General features: G+C 34.8%; 2 protein-coding genes across 4 annotated transcripts in view; one reads left to right on the top strand and one right to left on the bottom strand.

The window, feature by feature from the left end:
- Window positions 1-25,037, bottom strand: part of LOC145306209 (uncharacterized) — a 324,616-nt gene that overhangs the window by 82,792 nt on the left and 216,787 nt on the right. The window lies entirely within an intron of this gene.
- The window catches only part of LOC145306165 (A-type potassium channel modulatory protein KCNIP1-like), a 64,349-nt gene continuing 58,164 nt past the window's right edge, over window positions 18,853-25,037 (top strand). The window contains exons 1-2 of the mRNA XM_080148154.1: window positions 18,853-18,955; window positions 19,674-19,748. Of these exons, the coding sequence (XP_080004280.1) occupies window positions 19,723-19,748 (26 nt within the window). The 5' untranslated portion in view covers window positions 18,853-18,955; window positions 19,674-19,722. The remainder of the gene's footprint in view (window positions 18,956-19,673; window positions 19,749-25,037) is intronic.

Below are 25,037 nucleotides of genomic sequence, written 5' to 3'. Positions count from 1 at the left end.
CCTTAATAGCCCCTTACCTTAATTATATAACATAGCCCCTACATAGCCTCTCCATCGCCCCTTAATAGCCTCTTACCTTAATTTATATAACATAGCCCCTTCATAGCCTCTTCATCGCCCCTTACCTTAATTTATATAACATAGGCCCTTTATGGCTCCTGTACAGCCTCTGTAATTGTATTGCCCCTTCATTATAGAAGGTAGGGCATTAAGGTAAGGAAGGAATGTGACCCTCTACGGTTTTAAATTTAAGTTTTAAAAGGATGACAAGGATGACAACATTTATAAAAGCAAAGCTCTGAAACGGTAGAAAAAAGTTTAAAGGAAGCCTGCAAGAAATACCACGCTTTAACTGCTGAAAGACTGCCACAAGTAGACCAAATACCCCAAATTTGAAGCCTTCAGCTTCTATAACAAAAAAGTTCTAGGCATTTTAAAATGACATTTTATGTACAATGGAAATTTTGAAAGAATTGCAATGCTCATGTTGAAAACTTTAAAATTAAACTACGTGGCCTAGAAACAAAATTATAAGCTTATTTTTGTCATAAATTTAGGTTTCCAGTAACTAATTATATTTTTACAATAAAAATACCCATTTTTATAGTCAAAATCATTAAAAAAAAATAAGTTTTACTTGCGTTGTACCGAATGTACTGTAGCCAATCAGAAGGCTGAATCAGCTTAACAACCAATCACAGCTAAGCTTGTATTAGTTTACCCCTTTGTTTCCGCTATGATTTTCGTTTAAAAATGCAATTTAAATCGATTTTTTTTCATAGATTTTGACTATGAAATGTGGTGTTTTTATTGTAAAAATGTAATCAGTTACAGGCAATCTAAGTTTCTGACAAAGATAAGGTTATAATTTTATGTCTAGGCAACGTAATTTAATATTGTTTTTTCTTTTATGAGCATTGGAAATCTTTCAAAAATTCCATTGTACATAAAATGCTATTTTGAAATGCCTAGAACTTTTTTGTTATTGAAGCTGAAGGCTTATAATTTGGGGTATTGGGTCTTCTTGTGGCAGTCTTTTAGCAGTTAAAGCGTGTTATTTCTTGCAGGCGTCCTTTAATGAACATTAATAATGTAGAGTGTCAGAACTGAATAGTCAGAACATAAATTTAAAATTCGAAACAAAATTGTAAGTAAATTTATTGAGAAATTGCTAACATGCAGGAAAATGCTTAAGGACGTACTCACATTTTTTGGACTTGATTATAGATATGATTCGCTTATAACATTCTATTTTGTTGTCCTAGGAATCAGTATCCCAGAAATCAGATTAATCGGATAATTTTGATACATAAAAATTTGTTGTAAGTTAATAATTAGTATGCTTAAAATGGACGTATGGATATTCTGATAATGATTATAGACTTTCTAAATCGTACCTTTCTACTACAGGAATCACATGCCTAAATTAACGAAAATAGCTAACCGTTACGGACGTACGGACTGATCCTTAATATAGAAAAGCTTTGCTTTTAAAAAGTTAAAAAGATTTTTGAGGGGATGGGGTAATATTTTTCTTGGGGTGAATTTTCTGGGAGGGTGGAGATACCCTCCCTCGAAATAATTATAAACCCTCTATGAACTTAAAACTTCACTGTAAAGGAGAACCATATAGGTTCAGCGGTTAGCTTTTCTACAGACAAAAAAAAGATTACTACTTTATATAATAGGTTATGAAAAAGGAAAAAAAAGCAAGATAACAAGGATAACAACATTCACAAAAGCAAAGCTCTAAAATCAGGAGGTCAAACATAAATTTTGTTAAAATTAGCGTAAATCTATAATACAAAGTAGAATGATGTCTGTCCATCCGTCTGTCTGTCTGTCCGTCTGTCTGTCCGTCTGTCTGTCCGTCTGTCTGTCCGTCTGTCAGTCCCTTAAGATCTCGGTAACCACTGGACCGATTATATTCTACTATTCAGGGAATATACCTACTGGTCCTGTGGTGGTTTTAGGCTATTTTCTTGGGGGGTGGGATACCCCCAACCCCCCCAAAAACAAAAAAATCCCCCCCCATTTTTTTTTTTGCTGAAGATTTTCTTGGTCCTATTACGAATTTCGCCAAAAAAAAATTTTATCACCTCTTGGGGCAAAGCCCCTGAGGCTAGGGGCGAATCTGCTAGTATAGAATATAGTAAAAGGGCATAATTTTATTTTTAGTATTTGATTATAATACTAAACCTTGTTGTCCTAAGAAACATTACTCCAAAACCCAGATGAATGGGACAATGATATTATACAAAAAAATGGACGTACATACTTTCTAGTAATGAATATAGTATTGTACCCAACTGTTATAGAAATCATTCTGCAAAGTTTGAAATCGATAGGATATTTATAACATGTCTAAATTAAAGAAAATGTCGTCTAACCGTTTGGACGTACGGACAAACCAATCCTTACTATAGAAAAGTTTCGCATTTAAAAAGGAAAATTATAATGAAAATATAATGAATTAATAAAATAAATATAAATAATATAATAACATAATGAAATAAAGAAAAAAAATAAACTAAGAGAATGAAATTTTTTAGTTAAATAGAATATTGAATAAGGATCATATAATGGACAAACAGACAAAGTAAGTTATAGAGCAGACTTTAAGAGAATATGCTATTACTCAAAGATTATCACGAAACCTAAGTCTTTTGAAGCATAATTGAGAGACAGACAAAATAATTTATAGACTGGATATACATATGTCATGGGAATATTCACTAAAAATCTCAACAGTCTATCTTTAACAATAGCAGAGAAAACCACATGCTTAACTTAATGAGAAGAGCAATGACGAAAGGACTAGCCCTAATTGTAGAAAAGTCTCTCTTTTAACAAAAAAAGTATTTTTTTTGGTCTGAAGCTTAAAAATTTCATAAACTGACTAAATTCTCCATTTAAGGGAAGCTTCACATAGGTCATGGGATGGTTTTTTGCTTTTTCATTTTCAGATTTAAGCCCCTAATTGGTTTAGGCTATTTTTCTGCCTCCTTACATTAAAAAGAGCGCAGCTGCAAGTGAATAAGAAAAGAGAAATATAAAAGAAGAATACATATTATCCTATTATATAAAGTAGTAAAACATAAACAAACGTTGGAGTGGACAAACCTAGGAATGGGACAATCGTCGGAGTGGACATTGCTTATGTAAAACGCAGGAGTGTCTTTTATTTTATTTATAAGATAAAAATCTTTCAAAACAAAAAAAAATCTTGAATATCTTTTCTCAAAGACTGAAATTTTAAAATCAGTCTAACAGTTTTCCAAAGTAGGTAAGTTCTATCGAAAGGCAAAGGTTTGAAACAGATAGAACATTTCATTAAACTAAAACATATTTTTTTCTCACATTGTTTACAACTGTCAAATAGGTTTTTTTATATGCCTAACCCCTGCAGGGGGCTTATTTGTATATTTATATCTTAACCTAACCTAACCTGTGTAGAAATAACTAAACAAATGTTGTTGAAACCTAATTTTTAAGATATTATAGACACTTCTGCGTTTTACTTATATAATGTCCACTCCGACATTTGTCCGAAATATCCTGTGTTTGTCCACGTTAGTAAGGCTTTCTGTTCTGAAACTTAAGATCTCAATAACTACTAAACAGATTGGGCTTTCTATTTCAGGTAAGCTTAATATTTGTCTTGTAATGGCTTTAGGCTATTTTATTTTAAGTCGAGGGATGGTTTTAGGCTATTCTATTTTAAGTCCTGGGAAGGCTTTAGGCTTTTATTCATTCCCCTTTGAATACAGAGCCAATAGATGCTGGGGGCGTAGCCGCTAGTCGATATACAAAGTTTTTTTTTGTCTGTAGCAAAGGATCTCGTTTGCTGCTAAACCGATATGATGTATGTCTGTCTGTCTATACCGTAGGATCTTGCTAACCGCTGAGTACTGAGATGATTTTAAGATAGTTTATTTTTTTTCCTTATAATAAAATAACAGGATATTTGTCCATAAAAAGCGAAGCAATATCTTAATTTTTGTTGTTGGAACTGTTATTCAGTTGATTATACCAAGGATCTAAAGGAATAAGACAATGGCCGATAAATTTTTATCCATCCCTAATAACGATACACAAAATTGCAACACTACAACCAAAATATGACAAAAGTCCCCAAAGTTTTGAGCCAACGAATAAGAAAACTTCATTATAAAACTTTGGAGACTATTGTAAAAATTGCCTAATGTTTCCTTTATCCCTGAGATTATACAGACTATCCTTAAACTAATATTTACATTAAAGTAACAGGATGTTTATCAGTATCAACTGAACCGATATGCTTCTCCTTTACATTGAAGCTTATTTTACTCGCAGGAAAAGTTTTCATTTTGGGGAGGGGACTAACACTTTCAGCCCCCGGAAGGTATCACTTCCCTTAAATTCTTAACCTTCCCCCTCCCCCCCCTCTCCACCACATCTATTCATTAAAGTACTCCTAGGGTCATCTATGGGATTAGCCGTTAGTGACTTAAAAATAATTCAAGTGCAATGATATATTTACCAAATTAATACGATAATTTTGTATACATTTTTTATGAAAAAAAATTATTTTGCCAAAGGCAGCCAAAAAATAAGCAGCAAATATTTCAAAAATGCTCTGATAATCAGAGATCTACAGGGATAAGACGATTGTCGATAAAATGATATATATACATATATACAGTGTGTTTTTTTATGAGAACTTTTTTGAAAGCAATTTTACCTTACTTATAGTTATTAGAATTTAATGATTAATGGCTTATTCTCTTCTTTTTTATAACCTTTAATAGAAAAGCAAAAAATATTTCAGTTTTTATTCAAAAAGTACAGTAAATTAAAAAATTTAAAACTTAGGTGTCAACATCTAAAAATGGTTTTAGTGCATTTTTCTTATAATCTACCTTTGCAAGAATGGCTGCAAAACGCTTCAAAGTTGAGATATTGAGCTAAAAATTTATATAGATACTACTTGTGACATGTACTAGAACATTTTGAAATTTGAAGGCCATATCTCAACCAGGGAGGGAATACTGGCCCCCCAATGTACTCCCTCCATTCTTGGAAAGGGTAGAAGATTTGAGCATAAGAAAAATGCGCTAAAACCATTTCTCGTATTCATTTGAATCCGGTGGATAGGAACCGGTTCTCATCCATACGAAAAAACTATGTCTAGCATTGTATTATATCCAGCTTTCTACGAATATAGATATGTACAATCATAAGATTAAACCCAGTTTTTTTAGCCGGTGCCTTCTGCACCTCGGGGCTAAAAAAACTAGTTTTAATCTCATAATTGTACTTTCTATATCCGCGGAAAGCCGTTTATAATACGATGCGAGAAATAACTATTTTAGATGTTGACACCCATGTTTTGAAATTTTGAATTTACTGTACTTTTTAAATAAAAACTGAAATATTTTTTTGCTTTTCTGTTAATGGTTATAAAAAACGAAGAGAATAAGCCATTAATCATTAAATTCTGATAACTATAAGTAGGGTAAAATTGCTTTCAAAAATGCTCTCATAAAAAAAAACACTGTATATATATGTATGTTTATATATTAATTATTCCCATTGATGATTCACAAAATTACCCCTTCTTTAGTTTAGAATTAGTGGTTGAAACATTTAGACACTCAACTTAATGAACTAAACAATCACAAAACAATAAAAAGTCCCCAAGGTTGTTAATCTAACGAATAAGAAAACGGTATTATAAAACTTTGGAGACTAGACAGCACTCTTGGATAAGCCAACTTATAACACTTTGGGAACTATCCTAATCCTCCCTGGCGAAATGACAATGAGATTTTTTGGTAAATTTGTGGCAAACTTTATTCTTAATAAATTAGCACTTGGCAAAATTATACTGGAGAGATATTTCATTGAAGAATAAATTTTTTTTTTGCCCAAACTTTTCGTCAGCCAATAATAACAGATAAGTTAAACATTGTAAAAATAATATAGTAACTTAACTCGAGTTGTCAACGGCAGAAATTAGGTCCTGAGATGGTTTTAGGCCTGGAAAGGTTTATAACAATTTTATCTGTATTTCTTAAAATAAATTAACAGAATCTTTGTCTGTATGTATGAATGTCTGTCTGTACCGAAGGATCTTGCTAACCGATGAACCAATATGGTTCTCCTTTACAGTGAAGATTCCTATAGGTCCTGAGATCGTTCTCCTTAATAGGGTAGCTTCTCATAGGTCCTGGGGAGGTTAATAACTATTTTATTTTAATCCTTATAATAAAGTAACAGCATCTTTGTCTGTATGTATGTCTGTCTGTACCTTGCTAACCACTAAACCGACATGGTTCTCCTTTACAGTGAAGCTTCCTATCGGTAATGAGATGGCTTTAGGCCATTTTATTTTTAATCCTTATAAAAAGTAACAGGATCATTGTCTGTATGTATCAAAGAAGATCGCTAACTGCAGAACCAATATGGTTCTCCTTTATAGGGTAGCTTCCAATAGATCCTGGGAAGGTGTATAACTGTTTTGAAGGAGGATATAAGGGGCTATTAAGGGGCGATGGAGAGGCTATGTAGAGGCTATGTTATATAAATTAAGGTAAGGGGCTTTTAAGTGGCGATGGAGGGCTATTAAGGGGCGATGGAGAGGCTATGTTATATAAATTAAGGTAAGGAGCTATTAAGGGGCGATGGAGAGGCTATGTAGCGGCTATGTTATATAAATTGGCTATTAAGGGGCGATAGAGAGGCTATATAGGGGCTATTTTATATAAATTAAGGTAAAGGACTATTAAGGGGCGATGGAGAGGCTATGTAGGGGCTATGTTATATAAATTAAGGTAAGGGGCTATTAAGGGGCGATGAAGAGGCTATGTAGGGGCGATGCTATATAAATTAAGGTAAGGGGCTATTAAGGGGCGATTGAGAGGCTATGTAGGGGCTATGTTACATAATTAAGGTAAGGGGCTATTAAGGGGCGATGGAGAGGCTATGTAGAGGCTATGTTATATAAATTAAGGTAAGAGGCTATTAAGGGGCGATGGAGAGGCTATGTAGGGGCTATGCTATATAAATTAAGGTAAGGGGCTATTAAGGGGCGATTGAGAGGCTATGTAGGGGCTATGTTACATAATTAAGGTAAGGGGCTATTAAGGGGCGATGGAGAGGCCATGTAGAGGCTATGTTATATAAATTAAGGTAAGGGGCTATTAAGGGGCGATGGAGAGGCTATGTAGGGGCTATGTTATATAAATTAAGGTAAGGAGCTATTAAGGGGCGATGGAGAGGCTATGTAGGGGCTATGTTATATAAATTAGGGTAAGGGGCTATTCAGGGGCGATGGAGAGGCTATGTAGGGGCTATGTTATATATATTAAGGTAAGGATTATATAAATTAAGGTAAGAGGCTATTAAGGGGCGATGGAGAGGCTATGTAGGGGCTATGCTATATAAATTAAGGTAAGGGGCTATTAAGGGGCGATTGAGAGGCTATGTAGGGGCTATGTTACATAATTAAGGTAAGGGGCTATTAAGGGGCGATGGAGAGGCTATGTAGAGGCTATGTTATATAAATTAAGGTAAGGGGCTATTAAGGGGCGATGGAGAGGCTATGTAGGGGCTATGTTATATAAATTAAGGTAAGGAGCTATTAAGGGGCGATGGAGAGGCTATGTAGGGGCTATGTTATATAAATTAGGGTAAGGGGCTATTCAGGGGCGATGGAGAGGCTATGTAGGGGCTATGTTATATATATTAAGGTAAGGATTATATAAATTAAGGTAAGAGGCTATTAAGGGGCGATGGAGAGGCTATGTAGGGGCTATGCTATATAAATTAAGGTAAGGGGCTATTAAGGGGCGATGGAGAGGCTATGTAGGGCTATGTTATATAAATTAAGGTAAGGGGCTATTAAGGGGCGATGGAGAGGCTATGTAGAGGCTATGTTATATAAATTAAGGTAAGGGGCTATTAAGGGGCGATGGAGAGGCTATGTAGGGGCTATGTTATATAAATTAGGGTAAGGGGCTATTTAGGGGCGATGGAGAGGCTATGTAGGGGCTATGTTATATATATTAAGGTAAGGATTATATAAATTAAGGTAAGAGGCTATTAAGGGGCGATGGAGAGGCTATGTAGGGGCTATGCTATATAAATTAAGGTAAGGGGCTATTAAGGGGCGATTGAGAGGCTATGTAGGGGCTATGTTACATAATTAAGGTAAGGGGCTATTAAGGGGCGATGGAGAGGCTATGTAGAGGCTATGTTATATAAATTAACATAAGGGGCTATTAAGGGGCGATGGAGAGGCTATGTAGGGGCTATGTTATATAAATTAAGGTAAGGAGCTATTAAGGGGCGATGGAGAGGCTATGTAGGGGCTATGTTATATAAATTAGGGTAAGGGGCTATTCAGGGGCGATGGAGAGGCTATGTAGGGGCTATGTTATATATATTAAGGTAAGGATTATATAAATTAAGGTAAGAGGCTATTAAGGGGCGATGGAGAGGCTATGTAGGGGCTATGCTATATAAATTAAGGTAAGGGGCTATTAAGGGGCGATGGAGAGGCTATGTAGGGCTATGTTATATAAATTAAGGTAAGGGGCTATTAAGGGGCGATGGAGAGGCTATGTAGAGGCTATGTTATATAAATTAAGGTAAGGGGCTATTAAGGGGCGATGGAGAGGCTATGTAGGGGCTATGTTATATAAATTAGGGTAAGGGGCTATTTAGGGGCGATGGAGAGGCTATGTAGGGGCTATGTTATATATATTAAGGTAAGGATTATATAAATTAAGGTAAGAGGCTATTAAGGGGCGATGGAGAGGCTATGTAGGGGCTATGCTATATAAATTAAGGTAAGGGGCTATTAAGGGGCGATGGAGAGGCTATGTAGGGCTATGTTATATAAATTAAGGTAAGGGGCTATTAAGGGGCGATGGAGAGGCTATGTAGGGGCTATGTTATATAAATTAAGGTAAGGAGCTATTAAGGGGCGATGGAGAGGCTATGTAGAGGCTATGTTATATAAATTAAGGTAAGGGGCTATTAAGGGGCGATGGAGAGGCTATGTAGGGGCTATGTTATATAAATTAGGGTAAGGGGCTATTTAGGGGCGATGGAGAGGCTATGTAGGGGCTATGTTATATATATTAAGGTAAGGATTATATAAATTAAGGTAAGAGGCTATTAAGGGGCGATGGAGAGGCTATGTAGGGGCTATGCTATATAAATTAAGGTAAGGGGCTATTAAGGGGCGATGGAGAGGCTATGTAGGGCTATGTTATATAAATTAAGGTAAGGGGCTATTAAGGGGCGATGGAGAGGCTATGTAGGGGCTATGTTATATAAATTAAGGTAAGGAGCTATTAAGGGGCGATGGAGAGGCTATGTAGGGGCTATGTTATATAAATTAAGGTAAGGGGCTATTTAGGGGCGATGGAGAGGCTATGTAGGGGCTATGTTACATAATTAAGGTAAGAGGCTATTAAGGGGCGATGGAGAGGCTATGTAGGAGCTTTGTTATATAGATTAAGGTAAGGGGCTATTAAGGGGCGATGGAGAGGCTTTGTAGGGGCTATGTTATATAGATTAGGGTAAGGGGCTATTAAGGGGCGATGGAGAGGCTATATAGGGGCTATGTTATATAAATTAAGGTAAGGGGCTATTTAGGGGCGATGGAGAGGCTATGTAGGGGCTATGTTACATAATTAAGGTAAGGGGCTATTAAGGGGCGATGGAGAGGCTATATAGGAGCTTTGTTATATAAATTTAGGTAAGGGGCTATTAAGGGGCGATGGAGAGGCTATGTAGGGGCAATGTTATATAATTAAATTAAGTGGCTATTAAGGGGCGATAGAGAGGCCATATAGGAGCTTTGTTATATAAATTAAGGTAAGGGGCTATTAAGGGGCGATGGAGGAGCGATGTAGGGGCCATCAAGTTGCAATGTAATATAAATTTGGAGAAGGAGCGATGAAGGGGCGATGTAGGAGCGATGAAGGAGCGATGGAGGAGCGATGGAGGAGCTATGTAGGAGCGATGTAGGGGCCATCAAGTTGCAATGTAATATAAATTTGGAGAAGGAGCGATGAAGGGGCGATGTAGGAGCAATGAAGGAGCGATGTAGGAGCGATGTAGGGGCCATCACAGTACAATTTAATATAAATTTGAAGAAGGAGCGATGAAGGGGCGATGTAGGAGCGATGGAGGGGCGATGTAGGGGCTATGTTATATAAATTAAGGTAAGGGGCGATGGAGAGGCTATGTAGGGGCTATGTTATATAAATTAGGGTAAGGGGCTATTCAGGGGCGATGGAGAGGCTATGTAGGGGCTATGTTATATATATTAAGGTAAGGATTATATAAATTAAGGTAAGAGGCTATTAAGGGGCGATGGAGAGGCTATGTAGGGGCTATGCTATATAAATTAAGGTAAGGGGCTATTAAGGGGCGATGGAGAGGCTATGTAGGGCTATGTTATATAAATTAAGGTAAGGGGCTATTAAGGGGCGATGGAGAGGCTATGTAGGGGCTATGTTATATAAATTAAGGTAAGGAGCTATTAAGGGGCGATGGAGAGGCTATGTAGGGGCTATGTTATATAAATTAGGGTAAGGGGCTATTCAGGGGCGATGGAGAGGCTATGTAGGGGCTATGTTATATATATTAAGGTAAGGATTATATAAATTAAGGTAAGAGGCTATTAAGGGGCGATGGAGAGGCTATGTAGGGGCTATGCTATATAAATTAAGGTAAGGGGCTATTAAGGGGCGATGGAGAGGCTATGTAGGGCTATGTTATATAAATTAAGGTAAGGGGCTATTAAGGGGCGATGGAGAGGCTATGTAGAGGCTATGTTATATAAATTAAGGTAAGGGGCTATTAAGGGGCGATGGAGAGGCTATGTAGGGGCTATGTTATATAAATTAGGGTAAGGGGCTATTTAGGGGCGATGGAGAGGCTATGTAGGGGCTATGTTATATATATTAAGGTAAGGATTATATAAATTAAGGTAAGAGGCTATTAAGGGGCGATGGAGAGGCTATGTAGGGGCTATGCTATATAAATTAAGGTAAGGGGCTATTAAGGGGCGATGGAGAGGCTATGTAGGGCTATGTTATATAAATTAAGGTAAGGGGCTATTAAGGGGCGATGGAGAGGCTATGTAGGGGCTATGTTATATAAATTAAGGTAAGGAGCTATTAAGGGGCGATGGAGAGGCTATGTAGGGGCTATGTTATATAAATTAAGGTAAGGGGCTATTTAGGGGCGATGGAGAGGCTATGTAGGGGCTATGTTACATAATTAAGGTAAGAGGCTATTATGGGGCGATGGAGAGGCTATGTAGGAGCTTTGTTATATAGATTAAGGTAAGGGGCTATTCAGGGGCGATGGAGAGGCTTTGTAGGGGCTATGTTATATAGATTAGGGTAAGGGGCTATTAAGGGGCGATGGAGAGGCTATATAGGGGCTATGTTATATAAATTAAGGTAAGGGGCTATTTAGGGGCGATGGAGAGGCTATGTAGGGGCTATGTTACATAATTAAGGTAAGGGGCTATTAAGGGGCGATGGAGAGGCTATATAGGAGCTTTGTTATATAAATTTAGGTAAGGGGCTATTAAGGGGCGATGGAGAGGCTATGTAGGGGCAATGTTATATAATTAAATTAAGTGGCTATTAAGGGGCGATAGAGAGGCCATATAGGAGCTTTGTTATATAAATTAAGGTAAGGGGCTATTAAGGGGCGATGGAGGAGCGATGTAGGGGCCATCAAGTTGCAATGTAATATAAATTTGGAGAAGGAGCGATGAAGGGGCGATGTAGGAGCGATGAAGGAGCGATGGAGGAGCGATGGAGGAGCTATGTAGGAGCGATGTAGGGGCCATCAAGTTGCAATGTAATATAAATTTGGAGAAGGAGCGATGAAGGGGCGATGTAGGAGCAATGAAGGAGCGATGTAGGAGCGATGTAGGGGCCATCACAGTACAATTTAATATAAATTTGAAGAAGGAGCGATGAAGGGGCGATGTAGGAGCGATGGAGGGGCGATGTAGGGGCTATGTTATATAAATTAAGGTAAGGGGCGATGGAGAGGCTATGTAGGGGCTATGTTATATAAATTAGGGTAAGGGGCTATTCAGGGGCGATGGAGAGGCTATGTAGGGGCTATGTTATATATATTAAGGTAAGGATTATATAAATTAAGGTAAGAGGCTATTAAGGGGCGATGGAGAGGCTATGTAGGGGCTATGCTATATAAATTAAGGTAAGGGGCTATTAAGGGGCGATGGAGAGGCTATGTAGGGCTATGTTATATAAATTAAGGTAAGGGGCTATTAAGGGGCGATGGAGAGGCTATGTAGGGGCTATGTTATATAAATTAAGGTAAGGAGCTATTAAGGGGCGATGGAGAGGCTATGTAGGGGCTATGTTATATAAATTAGGGTAAGGGGCTATTTAGGGGCGATGGAGAGGCTATGTAGGGGCTATGTTACATAATTAAGGTAAGGGGCTATTAAGGGGCGATGGAGAGGCTATGTAGGAGCTTTGTTATATAGATTAAGGTAAGGGGCTATTAAGGGGCGATGGAGAGGCTTTGTAGGGGCTATGTTATATAGATTAGGGTAAGGGGCTATTAAGGGGCGATGGAGAGGCTATATAGGGGCTATGTTATATAAATTAAGGTAAGAGGCTATTAAGGGGCGATTGAGAGGCTATGTAGGGGCTATGTTACATAATTAAGGTAAGGGGCTATTAAGGGGCGATGGAGAGGCTATATAGGAGCTTTGTTATATAAATTTAGGTAAGGGGCTATTAAGGGGCGATGGAGAGGCTATGTAGGGGCAATGTTATATAATTAAATTAAGTGGCTATTAAGGGGCGATAGAGAGGCCATATAGGAGCTTTGTTATATAAATTAAGGTAAGGGGCTATTAAGGGGCGATGGAGGAGCGATGTAGGGGCCATCAAGTTGCAATGTAATATAAATTTGGAGAAGGAGCGATGAAGGGGCGATGTAGGAGCGATGAAGGAGCGATGGAGGAGCGATGGAGGAGCTATGTAGGAGCGATGTAGGGGCCATCAAGTTGCAATGTAATATAAATTTGGAGAAGGAGCAATGAAGAGGCGATGTAGGAGCAATGAAGGAGCGATGTAGGAGCGATGTAGGGGCCATCACAGTACAATTTAATATAAATTTGGAGAAGGAGCGATGTAGGAGCGATGGAGGGGCGATGTAGGAGCGATGGAGGGGCGATGTAGGAGCCATCAAAGTACAATGTAATATAAATTTGGAGAAGGAGCGATGAAGGAGCAATGGAGGGGCGATGTAGGAGCGATGGAGGGGCAATGGAGGGGCGATGTAGGGGCCATCAAAGTACAATGTAATATAAATTTGGAGAAGGAGCGATGAAGGGGCGATGTAGGAGCGATGAAGGAGCGATGTAGGAGCGATGTAGGGGCCATCACAGTACAATTTAATATAAATTTGGAGAAGGAGCGATGTAGGAGCGATGGAGGGGCGATGTAGGAGCGATGAAGGAGCGATGTAGCAGCGATGTAGGGGCCATCAAGTTGCAATGTAATATAAATTTGGAGAAGGAGCGATGAAGGGGCGATGTAGGAGCGATGAAGGAGCGATGTAGGAGCGATGTAGGGGCCATCACAGTACAATTTAATATAAATTTGGAGAAGGAGCGATGTAGGAGCGATGTAGGGGCCATCACAGTACAATTTAATATAAATTTGGAGAAGGAGCGATGAAGGAGCGATGTAGGAGCGATGTAGGGGCGATGTAGGAGCGATGTAGGGGCCATCAAAGTACAATGTAATATAAATTTGGAGAAGGGGCGATGGAGGAGCGATGTAGGGGCCATCAAGTGGGTTGTTATATAAATTAAGGTAAGGGACTACGGAGGGGCGATGGAGAGGCTATGAAGGAGCCATCATGGGGCTATAGCATAGCCTCTTATCATAAGAGGCGATATTAACGCCCCTTCAAAGGAGCTATTAAGAGGCCATGAAGGAGCTATAGCATAGCCTCTTATCATAAGAGGCGATATGAACGCTCCTTAAAAGGGGCTATCACATCGCTCCATATGATAAGAGGCTATGCTATAGCTCCTTGAAGGAGCTATAGAAAATCATCGCCCCATATGGAGCGATGTCATGGAAAGGACTATACCCCCAACTTTTTACTGCAGAGATTTGATGACCCAAAGATGGCACCAAATATTTATACTATGTTAGTAAAAATTATATGAGTAACAAAAAGTAAAAAGTATTCATTGTTTTTACCGTTTAATGATCATTAATTTCTGATAATTTTAACAAGGTTTATAATAGTTATTTCTCGCATCGTATTATAAACAGCTTTATGAAAACTGGATATAATACGATGCTAGACATATTTTTTTCGTATGGATGAGAACCGGTTCTTATCCACCGGATTCGAATGAATACGAGAAAATAAAATTTTAACATTAATACCATTAAAATTCTTTCTATAGGAAAAGAGATATGGGAAATCATAATAAGAATCAAATATAGTGATTATTAGAGAATATGGATAATTAAGCTCATAATTAGTGCAACATTGCATCAAAGTTAACAATAGCCAGAGATAAGTTATTGAAAGACAGGTAGTACACAAATACTAAAAGAAATTAATAAACCTGTGTCATACGGACGTAAGCATGACCATAACCGAGTTATAAAGTAGTTGCACTCTTAAAAATAAACACATCCAATCCTAAAAGGCTCTTGTAATTTATATAGCATTTTTGCTTCTTTATATTTAAACTAGAGGCCTCCAGGGGCACGTAATAATATTGTTATTTTTTTTTCTTGGGAGGGTGTCTAAATAGTTCTTAGTCTTCCCAGGACCTATTAGAAGCTGCACTGCAAAGAAAAACCATTTCAGTTGAGCGGTTAGCGAGATCCTTCGGTACAGACAGAAACTCACACAGACAGAGATCCTTTTAGTTCATTATGAAGATCTTACTCCTTTTTACAAACTACAATGCACTAGCTATATTATGAACGTCTCTGTCCTTGACATGCAGATAATTTTTTTATTGTGTCTAGACGTGGAAAATATCCTGGGAAAATACAGATAATATCAAGCAAAATCGATTATATTATTCTACACCATAACCAATCTGTGGTATACAACGTATTTTGTTTATATTTTCAAGATCCCCTAAACGGATAAAAAGATCTTTAAATCAGGGCTCTGCAGCCGCGCGTCAGCCTGTAGATGCGAGATCTAAGTTTCAAATGAATTGAACGTAAGGACAAATATCTTTAAAGAAAAGCTTCGCTCCTAGATTAATTTATCCAACCTTTATCATAAATATGTACAACAGAGATATACTCTTAATTTTGATTGACAGATCTCTCTAATTATCCCACTAACTTCAGGGGATAAGCTATCGTTATAATAGTCAATCTTTAGGCCGTTTTTATGCATTATTAGGCCTATTTATTATCAATATACTTCCATATATGGATAGTGTAGGCAAATCTATGGTAACTTGTATGTGATTAATCAATGTTATATGTTTATATTGAACTATGTATCCACTGTTAAAATAACCATGTAACTTTTACGTAAACTAGTCAATACCTAAAGCCATTGATCTATTTATGCATTCGCTTAACTTACAGACACTGTCTTGAACAGACAGAATGCTAAATCCGGATAATTAATTATCTTTATAGCTTGAAATCACAAATTTAGCTCAGTTATTCATTAACTCTTGAACTGATTAGTTCTCTCTTCTTCTCTCCTGGCTTAAAGGTAATGACTTAGTTAATTTAGCATGCATTGTATAAGTTTAAATTTAGGCTCCTTTGTACTTGGCATGAATTGTGCATATGTCTCAGTTAGAGGCCTAACAATATGCACAATTAGATGACTTGTACTCAGGCACACTCTCATCCTACATTACTTATGTTTATTATTTCCAATCCTGTAATATTTATACTTAGCTGATTCACATGTATATAAATACACTTAATTAATCTGATTTCCTTCCTTTTTATACTTGATATACTTATATTACATTGATCTAAGACCATAACCAACCATTTACTCTTAGTTTAAAGCACTATAATACCATGCGTGGGTATTTATTGGACTGCCACGAGTTCAACTAAATTCGTATTATAATTGTGGGAGTAAAAGGAAAAGCATTCTTCACTGACACTGATCTTGAGAATGTCTATGGGTATTTTTATTGAAAGCCAATTTTAAGTAGTACTCATAGAAGAGCGATCTCCATAAACCAAATTTTGGACAAGCGCCCCATTCGCACTACCAAGCCGCCTGTTAGCCTCAGGTAAATCAACCTTTTTAATCAACTGGTTTGAAGTTAAGGCTTGGTTGCGGCTGCCGAGCCCTGCTTTGAATTACTAAAATGATATCCTGTATATCCCAATTTCAATTTTGATTTAAAAAAACAAAAGTAAGCCACACTATAAAGAAGAACCGTATCGGTTCAGTGGTTAGCGAGATCCTTCGCAACACACAGACATACATTACTTTTATTAAGGATATTACTAAAATAAAATAAAATGTATTTCATTAATCCTATCTCTCTCTTAATTTTGTTGATTGTTTTGTATACCTAAATTGTAAACTAAACCTTCATGCAAATGTATACAACACTCTATAGGTATTGTTTGTTTAAAAGCAAAACCTTTCTATAGTTATGGTCAGTCCCTGCGTCAATACTACCTTCTGTCCATAACGGATAGCTCTTATCGTTAATTTAGGAATGTCATATCGATTTCAACCTTGGCATGCTGATTCCTGTAGTATCAACGCTAAAATCGTTACCAGAATGTCCGTACGTCCAATTAAAATGTTGATTTTTATCCTTTTTGACAACAATTTTTTATGTTATATAATTATCTTATTAATCTGATAATCCTAAAAATGTGAGTAGAATCCTTAAACACAGTATCCTGTATTTATGCAGTTTTGTATCAAATCAGTTCTGAGACTCTACATTTATACATATTGTTAATGTTTGTTTGTCCTACTGTCTCAGAGCTTCACTTTTATGGATGTTGTAATTCTTGTCATATTATGAATATTAAATAATACAGAATCAGAATTTTTAGTGCTTATACTAATTTCAGAATATTATGAAATTATATTACTACTAGCGGTTTCGCCCCTAGCCTCTAGGGGCTTTGCCCCATGAAGTAGTTTTAAAAAAAATAAAAATAAAAAAAAATTCGGGTGCCCCGAATCATACTCCCCCCCCCCAATTTTTTTTTGAGGGGGAGGGGGGAATTTCATTTTTGGGGGGGTTGGGGGTGTCCCACTCCCCAAGAAAATAGCTTAAAACCACCACAGGACCAATAGGTATATACCCTGAAGAGTAGAATCCGATCGGTTCAGTGGTTACTGAGATCTTAAGCTTCAAACGGACAGACGGACAGACACCAAGCTACTTTGTATTATAGATTACACAGCACGATTATTTAGTTTTCATTTATTTAGCTTTTTATTAAATGGGGTTTGTCCGTACATCCGTCCGCCCGTCTGCAACGAATAGCTCTTTTAATTAATTTAGACATTATACAATCGTCCTATCGATTTCAAACTTGGACGGATGATTCCTGTAACAGTACGACATGATTTAGAAAGCATATCTTCACCTCTGTAATCAATACCAGAAAGTCCATCTAAAACTTTTTGGATCTACTGCAGTTTATGGTAAAATATTGCTGGTAACAAATATTGCCAAAAATCTATGAATTTTCAAGGCTGAACGTACAGATCAAACCCGCACACCATTTTAAGCGGTATAAGAAGGCCTAAAAATAATCTGGAATAGCCATAAATCAATAATGCATAATTATCTCGCAGTGCAGAGAAATGCGCGAAAAAGGCCTATTTTACGCGTTTTTTTCTTCAGTGAAGCTTTCCCTGTGCATCATTGGTCTTGGCTATTCCAGATTATTTGTAGGCCTTCTTATACCGCTTAAAATGGTGTGCGGGTTTGATTTGTACGTTCAGCCGTTTGGCAGCTAGACGCCTTTAAAATTCATAGATTTTTGGCAATATTCGTTACCAGCAATATTTTACCGTGAATTGCAGTAGATCCAACTTTTTTATGATAATTATATGGTATATTCACATGATTTTTGGAAAAATTATTCCTAATACAACAAGGTACAATGTAATACCAACACTCATTGAATAAGTTAATTGGTGAAGTGACGCATAGTGGCAGGTATTGTTTAGTGTTAACCTTCCAGTAAATAAATCAACTGCCTTTACCCAAAACAAAGACTTTAGCAGAGAGGAAAAAGGATAGGCCATTGAATTAATCCTAATACCTTTAATCCACTAATTTTTATCCACCATAAAAAGGCAGAATTTAATATTTTTAAAGAGTTTTAAAACTGGGGAAGATAAATTTATCGTTCATTGGCCAATCCCTGTTTCCCTAACTCTGGAGGAATAATTGTAGTATAACTCTTACATACTTCAAGGAAGAGATGTCAGGCATAAATAATGGGGAGAGAAAAAGAGAAAAAAAATGAAGAAAAAGTAGAAAATAATAAATGAATTAAAAAAACAATACAAAACAAAAAAGATATAATATAAAGGAGAAAAATAGATGTGTAAAACTTCCCTTGAAAACAAAAACAAAATAGAGATTGATAAAGAGAGAACGAGAGAGAGAGAGAGGGGGGGGGGGGAACTCCCAAAAGTGTGGGAGCATAAAATGGGGCGGGGTGGGGTCAGAGGGTGCAAGCTTTTGGTTGAGGGAAACATCCAAAAAGGGAAAGGGTATGAAGATTGAAGCCTCTATCTAACGGAATGGTTTGTATAGCCTAAGTATACATTTTACTAGTAACACTCTGCTTTGCTAACCAAGGGAAATACACAACAATTCTAACAATAATCAAGCTTTACATTTTCAAATCTTTTACAAGTGTTTTTCGTTTTAAAGGTAATTTTATTGTGATTTAGAATTAAAAGTTTAAAAGTGAAAGATAAAAGATAGTTTCAAGTGTTGTTTTGATTTTTAAATGAATGAAAATTTGATTCAGTTTGTAAAATAACATTCATAGTGTAAAAACTCTTGCTAACAACTTAGCTTAACTTCTGAGCTGAAAAAGTTGTTAACATAACTTTATATTTAATTTCTGGGAGGGAAAGGAAAATAGTGGTTAAAATAGTCTACATTCCCCTTTTCCCTTGTTGTTTGACATAGACAGAATTTAGGAATTAATTGTAGGTCTAGATTAAATTTTCCACATTTGTGAATCCCATACCTATATTTTCAAAATCTATTATTTACATCCTATTATATAAAATAGTAAGTTTTTTTGTCTGTAGTGAAGGATCTCGCTAACCGTTAACCGATATTTTTCTCCATTAAAGTGAACCTTCTTGTAGGTCCTGAGATGGTTTTAGGATATTATTTTATAAATAAGTCTTGGTATTGTTTTATGCTATTTTTCTGTCCTTCCATATTCCTAGTTATTTTAAAAACATTTATTTTATCACTCCAAAAACTGTTATTTTCTTTCTCTTATTAATTCAGCTAAATTTTATTAATGAATAAAATTATATTGTGAGTTAAAAAACCGATAAAAAGTAATTGATTTTAAATTAGGCTACTTTTTTGCCTATTACTTGTTTTAATAATAATCATTTTTATTAAGATTTTTTGTTGACCCCGTGTTGTTTTTATTCTCCAGGATTGTCAAGGTTATGCCCACCCCTCTTAATAATTCCAGGTAGGACATTTATATACTTTTTCATTTGATTTTAAGATAAAGTAACGGTGGTCTTTGAAGCTTGGAATAAGGTATAACCAACAGGCGAAATAAATCTAAAATAATATTTGGGGGCAGATGGAATGGTTGTGTGTTGCTGTCCAACGACAGCTGAAATTAAATGCAGGTTTTGTGATTTTTTCCCGAATTAATTTTGTTGTTGGTATAATGTATATAAAATCTAATTGTTTTAAAACTTTTCTCTTTATGTTTGAGAACTACCTACAGCTCTTTATCATTCAAAATTATCTTAAACACACATTTTTTTAGTTTAAGTATAGTATTTTTAAAGATTTTTAATTCAAATATTTTCTTTATTTACATTAAACATATTGATTTAAACAAAGCATTTAATATAGTTATCACTGGACTGTAATAGTCCTAGAAATCATGTCTACTTCCAAAAAAATGATTTAATGTTTATTTATTGGATTTATTACCTAAAACAACTAAACTGTGTATTCCAGACGTATTATACAGAAATCAATGATAATAAAAGTTATTGCGTCATTTCTGTTTATACAAAATTAACCTAATTTACAATTAGAATTGTGTTAAGTGCATTGATGCATTTTAGAAGTTTTTTTTTAACTGTTGTATAAATTTTCAATTAGCGTCTTACTTTGTTTTTAAAAAGCACGAATGGTAGATGAATTATATGTATTTTTTAAAGGTTTTAAGATAAAAACATAAAAAAGCAAGGATATCAACATCCATAAGAATAGCAAAGCACAAAAAAATCATGGAATGGACAAACTAACAAAGAGAGTCATATAACAGATGACATAAAACATAACAAAGAAAAGAAAAGATTTAATGTGCAAAAACTGAAAAACGAAATCTTTAAACAATCTTTAAGGGGGAGGAGGATATGTCTGAATATTAATCTGAGTGCCAGTGTTCCTTCCCTTACTAACAATACTCTATTCTAAATTGAAGTTGAGAATTTAATTTGATTTTAATTGGAATAGTATGGTGCTATGTTCATTATTAAATGGAAATAAATGAGCAAAAGGGGCTCAACAAATATTTAACAAGTGGCTATTACTCTAGATGCCTTGGGGGGAGGGGGGGGGGGGCAACCCTCTACCACTTTTATTTGATTTATTTTTGGTTTTTTCTATGGGCAAAAAATAGTTATAAACTTTTACAGGACTGTAATAAAAAGAAAAAAAATTGACATCCACATGAATTTAAATAAATAACAATTTTATAGGGTACCAAGTGCTGTAAAGATAAATTAATTAGAAATGTATATTGTATATGTTTTGTAATTTAATCAATTTAGTTTAAGTTATACATTCATGCACATCTCAAACTTAAACAGGGATAAATGTATCTTGTTTGTAATCCCCCCACCCCCCTCCCTCATTTAAAATCCTTTGTAGAGTGTAAATTTTAATCTCAATTATTTACCTTGAGATGTATGAGAATTATGAAAATTTGATTTTGAAATCTATTGCTGGGTATCTGAAGCCGGGGCATCTGTAGCCTCGCCCATTGTAATATTTACATAGATTTGAGGGTATATAAGAGTTAGGTTTGGTAATGTTTTAAAACTTCTTCACTGATAAAGATTAAAATTTTAAAAAAAGGATTGAAATAATATTTCAACTACATTATTTACATTATTACAGAAATATAAGAAAAAAAGATATTAATATTCTTTATTTTGGTTTTAAAAAAGAAAAGATATATTTATTATCGTTGTTATAACAGATTATTTCCAGCCATGGTTTAATTGTCTGTATTGTGACAGTTTTGTTACTGTGTGACTTTTGTAACAAAATGTATGGGTTTGTGATCAATATACAAAATTCGTAGATACAAAAAAATTAATTCTAGAATGATCCTTTATTCTAAATATTTGGGTTTTTTTTTGGGGGGGGGGGGAGGGGATGTATGGGATAGGTATTAAGGTAATTTGAACATTGAATTATTGCTAAAAGTTAATAAAAGATTAATTCAATGCAAACTAAAATATGCTCATGATAATACATGCTTATTTGTGGGAATGATATCACACCTTTAATGTGGCATCTGTTTGATAGCCCATTACATTTATTTATCACCTTTTCTGGGATGCATGCATATTAGAGAACCCACGGTTTGGTTCATGCTGAAATTTAAAAAGAAGCTAGTAAAAGTGGCTGACTCAGATTATGACGTCAAAAAAAATAACCAATAAGAAGCCACTATAAATTTGACCGTTGGTCAATTACAGTGTATACTGGCCTCTCATTGGTTATTTTGTTTGACGTCATAATCTGAGTCAGCCACTTTTACTAGCTTCATTTAAAAACAATGCCCAAATATTCCTCTCGAAATGATTTACTGTTATTAGATATTTATGACTACTCGAAAAAAAAACTTAAATGCTTTAAAATGCTATTTTTATTCATATTTGATACCCGGTTTTGTATTTCTAACATGAACCAAATCGTGGAATCTTTAATGACTATTGCACAGATAGTGTCATTTATTCAATGCATCTTTAATACATTGATACAATATATGTACTTTCTACCTATTTTTGGAATTAGATGTTTCATTTATTCAAAGTACAACTCAGAAAGATGCATGGGATATTTGTCAGTCTATCTGACCAATGAAGGAATCTTTCAAACTTCTTAACTAATTGCTTTTTTGAATTTTGAATACTATTTACCCCTAAAAAATAAAAGGAGCAGGAAGTCGGCCCATAAGTTTCTTATAAAACCAACGAAAACAAATTTAAACACTAAACATGCAGACACATAAAATTATAGAGAAGTATCAAAATTTATTTTAAGTAAACAAATAAATTCTTTTTCTTTCTCTCTGGAACAATTTTGTTTTGAATTTAATTGAGTTGAATTTATATTGTGTAGTAGAGAATTGAACTAAATTGAAAGCCTTTTGGGACTCATCTATTCTTTATACATATGTGACAGGGAGAATGGAGCCAATGTTTTTTTTAAGGAATTTCTGAACTTAGTAAAGCATTTGATATTAACAAAGTCTGCGGTATTAAAAAGATGAAATGGAGATTAATTTGTACTTTCTCTTTTCAGGGGACGCATTTATTTCTCCTTCATTGACCCAATTATATTCTTCACTTGCGTATATGCTCCTATTGGGATACTTGGAAAAGGGAGAGGGGCCGGATGTAGAACATTTATTTTCAATTTTAATTTCAAAACTAAAATATTTTTTGGTGGTGGGGGGGATTTTTTTTTGTACTGGACTATTCCTTTTTGGAGGGTGGACGTTCCCTCTGAAGATGAATAGTAATAATTTTTAACCTTACCTGGGTCTGGATGAACCTTCACTGTAAAAGAGAGCCTTATTTGGTTCAGTGGTTATCGAGACGACAGACATACAGAAAAACATCCTATTATTCTTTTATAGGAATGTAAAAAAATTTAAAAAAATAATTTTTAGAATTAACATAATTTTCATAAAGAATCTAAGCAAAACAACATGCTCAATATATTTTTTGTTTTAACTTTTATAATTTAAAAGCCATATCCCTTTTTCAATAGCCTTGAATCTTGAACTGAAAAGAGAATATTACAATAGGCCAAAATACATAATATGCCAAAATCAAATATTTTCACTATTTGAAATACAGAGATTTTTTTTGCTTTTTGAAAAATTTTTCAAATTTTATTTTTGTAACAAAAAGAAAAAAATACTTTTTGGGTTAATGGAAAAAAATATTTTGTTTGTTCATGTGTTATTACCAATTAAATGTAAAATAAGTTTGATTCCATTACTTAATACTTATATTTGCGGGAACTTTTGTTTTATGAAATCTTCTAATTTTTAACATTTACAAAACAGCCTGCTTTATTGCATCAAGATCCATGACAGATCTATATAGGAAATAAATGTCTATATATGAGCTCAAGTTTTCCAAGCGATAAATGTTTAAAACTCATAGTGCTCCAATAATCCGTAATAAACTCTCATTGACCAGAACGATAAGACCCATTATTTTACTGTATGAAGAATAAATTTATTTTTTTATTTCATGTTGCTATTTGAATTATATTGAAGTATTAAATTTCTATCCATAAAACAAAAAATTTAAATCAATAATATAGTAAATAAAAGAAAAATTAGTTTTAAAAAAATTTGATACTAGCGAAATGTGAGTAATGTGGTCAGATTTTGAACTAAAATTTAACAGTGAACTGAACATTTTAACCCTTTCATGACAATAATTTGAAATAAAAAATATTAAGATCCTAAAATAGTTTAAAGAAAGAAATCGTCAGGGAGAAGATAATGGAAGAATAGGGTTAATAGTCAGAATTCAGATAACCAAAAAAGTAAATAAAACATTGAATAAACCTAGCAAGATAATTATATCGAGCCCAACTCTAGTATAATATATAAGTTTCAAAAGCATATTCTTTACCCATCCCTATATAAAATCCCATTAAAAATATTCAGATGAAAGTATAATGATCTTTTATCCTAAGGTTTTAGAATGAGAACTTAAATTAAATTCAAAATTCTTTCACTTGATTAGAGTTGAACAATTTCAAGACAGGGAGTTGGCTTCTGAAAAGAATTTTGCTAGTAAAAATTAATAGTCATTTAAATTCTTGTATAATCTTCTTTCTTGATGACAATAAAATGATCTTATTATGGTAATAATGATAATAAAATGAAAAATTATGAGATTGATTCCATTCTACGTTAATAATTATTTCTCGCATCGTATTATAAACAGCTTTCCGAAGATATATAATGTACAATTATTTAGAAGATGAATTTTTTTTCATAGAAAGCCGTATATAATACGATGCTAGACATAGTTTTTTCGTATGGATGAGAACTGGTTCCTATCCACCGGATTCGAACGAATACGAGAAAATAAATTATTTTTCATTATTTCTCAAAACCGATTCTAATCCAACAGAAAAAATATTGTTCAGTGCAATATCCTTGTCATAGAGAAAAATTTTCATCAGAAGTGACAGTCAATAAAATGCTGTGTGGAGGAAAAGAGTGGGTTACATTTTTTTTTGTATATTTTCTTCAGTTTCTTTAAGAGAACGATTACAAAAATTATTTATTATGTTTTTTGTTAAAATTGGTATATTAGTATTTTTTCCCTTAATTTTTTTTTGTGTAATTTTGAGTGAAAAAATGTAGTTTTCGTACTTTTGGGCATGATAATTACATAATTAATTAAATATCATAATGTCAAAAAATAAAACCATAAAATTTTATAAAATGATAAATGTTTCTTTCAAC

Source organism: Acartia tonsa, chromosome 2 (assembly GCF_053477335.1).
Source record: "Acartia tonsa isolate MP-2025a chromosome 2, ASM5347733v1, whole genome shotgun sequence".
NCBI classification, from domain to species: domain Eukaryota; kingdom Metazoa; phylum Arthropoda; class Copepoda; order Calanoida; family Acartiidae; genus Acartia; species Acartia tonsa.
This window is presented reverse-complemented; position numbering and strand designations above follow the sequence as displayed.